Consider the following 4076-nt stretch of genomic DNA (forward strand, 5'->3'; position numbering starts at 1 on the left):
TTTTCTGCCTGCTCAGGTGTTCCTAAGTATGCTCGTGAAAGCTACATTTTTAGATTTGCCACTGTGGCATCGCATTCTCGTTCTTGAGATTTTGAGGGTAATCATTACATTCCATTATTACTACTTTCACGTGTATGTTTGATAGTACAAGAGTTTGTGTTTAATTTCTTTTCTATTCACATTTCTAAGATCTCTTGTGTATGTGCATTAAATAGGGGTTTTGTGTTGAGGCAAGAACGTTACGGATTCTTTTCCAGAACTTTGATATGTAAGGCTAGTGACTTCTATTTATCCTTGTGATGCACTTAATAATGCAAATTAAGGAGATTAATCTACTGTGTTGTTCTTTCTTCATACTGTGCAGTGGATAATTTTCTAAATTTTAAGAGTTTTTCTCGTGATTCTACCCACTTTTACTGTGAAGCTTCGTTTAAGATCGTAATGCTATGTCTTATAATCACTTTACTATAGAAGTTCTCTCTTAGTCCTGATTTTTCTCTGATTATGTTGCTTATGTGATCTAATGATAAATCTGTCTTTCAAGGCACCCCAAAAACACAAATGTTGTGGAGAGCATGGTTAAAGCGCTTGCTCGAGTTGTTTCTAGCATACAGGTGGGTTTGTAGGGCAAGTTTCCCATAATGTGTTCTGTAGTCAAGATTAGTCACTATTTTTATTTGTTTACCAGTTGGTTTTAAATTTAGCATTTAGTTTTACTAATTTTGTGCACCAGGAAAGATTGTTTTGGGAGAACTTTAGGAACTATTAAGTGGCTTATTTAGCTTAAGAATTGACATCTAATAACAGGAGTAAATATTTGGAGCATGACTTAATTTTCGAATTGGTTTTCTTGAAAGTAGTTTCAGGAGACAAGTGAGGAAAGTCTAGCAGCTGTTGCCGGGATGTTTAGTAGCAAAGCTAAAGGTAATTAATTATTTTGATACTATGATGATTATTCATTACCTTTAAGGACCTCAGATTAAGATGAATTTTTACTCCATTCTGATGAAAGATGTCATTAAATATTTCCCCAATTTCCCCAATGCTATAGGAATTGAATGGATTCTTGACAATGATGCTTCCAGTGCGGCTGTTCTCGTTGCGAGTGAAGCTCATGCAATAACTTTGGCAATTGAAGGCTTACTTGGAGTTGTCTTTACAGTCGCCACGTTGACAGATGAAGCAGTAGACGTTGGGGAGGTATTTAATGCAGGGTTCTCCTCTGCCATTATGCCTATGCCATATTCTTGCTACTCTTTGCCCGGTTGTCTCTTATCTTTCATAACTTTCCTTGTTCAAACCTCCAGCTTGAATCTCCCAGATACGAGCATCTTCNCTTCGTTTAAGATCGTAATGCTATGTCTTATAATCACTTTACTATAGAAGTTCTCTCTTAGTCCTGATTTTTCTCTGATTATGTTGCTTATGTGATCTAATGATAAATCTGTCTTTCAAGGCACCCCAAAAACACAAATGTTGTGGAGAGCATGGTTAAAGCGCTTGCTCGAGTTGTTTCTAGCATACAGGTGGGTTTGTAGGGCAAGTTTCCCATAATGTGTTCTGTAGTCAAGATTAGTCACTATTTTTATTTGTTTACCAGTTGGTTTTAAATTTAGCATTTAGTTTTACTAATTTTGTGCACCAGGAAAGATTGTTTTGGGAGAACTTTAGGAACTATTAAGTGGCTTATTTAGCTTAAGAATTGACATCTAATAACAGGAGTAAATATTTGGAGCATGACTTAATTTTCGAATTGGTTTTCTTGAAAGTAGTTTCAGGAGACAAGTGAGGAAAGTCTAGCAGCTGTTGCCGGGATGTTTAGTAGCAAAGCTAAAGGTAATTAATTATTTTGATACTATGATGATTATTCATTACCTTTAAGGACCTCAGATTAAGATGAATTTTTACTCCATTCTGATGAAAGATGTCATTAAATATTTCCCCAATTTCCCCAATGCTATAGGAATTGAATGGATTCTTGACAATGATGCTTCCAGTGCGGCTGTTCTCGTTGCGAGTGAAGCTCATGCAATAACTTTGGCAATTGAAGGCTTACTTGGAGTTGTCTTTACAGTCGCCACGTTGACAGATGAAGCAGTAGACGTTGGGGAGGTATTTAATGCAGGGTTCTCCTCTGCCATTATGCCTATGCCATATTCTTGCTACTCTTTGCCCGGTTGTCTCTTATCTTTCATAACTTTCCTTGTTCAAACCTCCAGCTTGAATCTCCCAGATACGAGCATCTTCCTTCATCTGATTATGTTGGGAAAACCTCACATCTCTGTATCTCAATGGTAGATTCATTGTGGTTGACTATACTTGATGCATTTTCCCTTATACTATCAAGGTATATAGCCCTTTTCCAGACTATACATTGATTGTGATGAGGCGAGCACTGAGGACTTTGTTTGTTCTAAATTTTCTTGAAGGTCACAAGGAGAGGCAATCGTATTGGAGATACTGAAAGGATATCAAGCATTCACCCAGGTAAATGTGAACCAGATGGAAGTATCTATTTGTGCTGTGGCTGCTAATTGGTGATCCTTAAAAATAAAGTTTCCTTGTTCTACACTTTTTACATTGCCAGTTAAGCTTATGTTGTCGACCTATTCAGAAGAATTGATGAGTATACTTAAATATATCTCTCAGGCATGTGGCGTTCTTCATGCTGTAGAACCCTTGAACTCCTTTCTTGCATCGCTTTGTAAATTTACAATCGTTTTGCCAACTGATGCAGAAAGGAAAAGGTATCTTGAAAATTTTGCTATTTATCATGTCAAAGATCCTCAATTAATGCAAGCCTGTTAATTTTTGGTATTTAATTTGTGGTTTCAGCAGCGTCGTACAGTCTCCTGTGTCCAAACGTTCTGAAGCACAGGTTGATCAGAAAGATGTCATTGTCCTGACACCCAAGAATGTTCAGGTATTTAATTCAGTATTCTTTATTAATGTCTCATTCAGTATTCTTAAACGTTCCTGTTAATGTCTCATTCTTTCGAAAAAACAAAATCTTCTTTGCCGCTTATCCATTAATAATTAGTTCGTTAAACGTGTTTGGCTGACCTAGGACCGTTTTTGATTATTTTTCAGGCATTGAGAACACTCTTCAACATCGCTCATAGGTTGCATAACGTGTTGGGCCCATCATGGGTGTTGGTGAGTGTTTTGCTTCAAGTATGTTCAAGTAATCTATCTCATGATAACGAGAAATCCTAAACGAATACAGGTCCTTGAAACTCTGGCAGCCCTAGATCGAGCTATTCATTCTCCTCATGCAACCACCCAGGTAAATTTGGCAAAACCCCATGTAGGATTTTATGGCTATAGCTTGATTTTTATTGTAGTTAGTCTATCACAGTATCATTTTATCTTACTCTCTGATGTGTAAATACTCTTATGAATCTTCTAGGGAAGTATAACATTATTTTGTACTTTTAGGAGGTCACAACTGCAGTCCCAAAGCTTACCAGAGAGCCTTCTAGGCAGTACGCCGATTTTAGCATTCTCTCTTCTTTAAATTCTCAGGTAAGCCAGATCAATTTTCTTCTATAATCTATGCCCTTGGATTTCTCTTGTTAATGTCTTCTTGTTGAGATTTCAATGGCTAGAGCTACATAAGGCTCCTTGTTGATGTTTTCGGTAGTTTGTATGGGGTTAGCTAAATTCTGCAATTTCTGGTTCTTGACTCATTGCTTTCATCTTCCTAGCTGTTTGAGAGCTCGGCGCTGATGCAAGTGTCTTNCCCCATGTAGGATTTTATGGCTATAGCTTGATTTTTATTGTAGTTAGTCTATCACAGTATCATTTTATCTTACTCTCTGATGTGTAAATACTCTTATGAATCTTCTAGGGAAGTATAACATTATTTTGTACTTTTAGGAGGTCACAACTGCAGTCCCAAAGCTTACCAGAGAGCCTTCTAGGCAGTACGCCGATTTTAGCATTCTCTCTTCTTTAAATTCTCAGGTAAGCCAGATCAATTTTCTTCTATAATCTATGCCCTTGGATTTCTCTTGTTAATGTCTTCTTGTTGAGATTTCAATGGCTAGAGCTACATAAGGCTCCTTGTTGATGTT

General features: G+C 37.1%; 1 protein-coding gene across 1 annotated transcript in view; it reads left to right on the forward strand.

Moving 5' to 3' along the window:
• Positions 1 to 4076, forward strand: part of LOC104709493 (protein MON2 homolog) — an 18891-nt gene that overhangs the window by 4588 nt on the left and 10227 nt on the right. The window contains 14 exon segments of the mRNA XM_019228737.1: positions 17 to 97; positions 216 to 268; positions 545 to 614; positions 861 to 924; positions 1052 to 1200; positions 2220 to 2347; positions 2430 to 2487; positions 2650 to 2747; positions 2836 to 2923; positions 3091 to 3156; positions 3227 to 3286; positions 3439 to 3525; positions 3708 to 3748; positions 3880 to 3926. Of these exon segments, the coding sequence (XP_019084282.1) occupies positions 17 to 97; positions 216 to 268; positions 545 to 614; positions 861 to 924; positions 1052 to 1200; positions 2220 to 2347; positions 2430 to 2487; positions 2650 to 2747; positions 2836 to 2923; positions 3091 to 3156; positions 3227 to 3286; positions 3439 to 3525; positions 3708 to 3748; positions 3880 to 3926 (1090 nt within the window).

Source organism: Camelina sativa, chromosome 8, assembly GCF_000633955.1.
Source record: "Camelina sativa cultivar DH55 chromosome 8, Cs, whole genome shotgun sequence".
Lineage (NCBI taxonomy): Eukaryota > Viridiplantae > Streptophyta > Magnoliopsida > Brassicales > Brassicaceae > Camelina > Camelina sativa.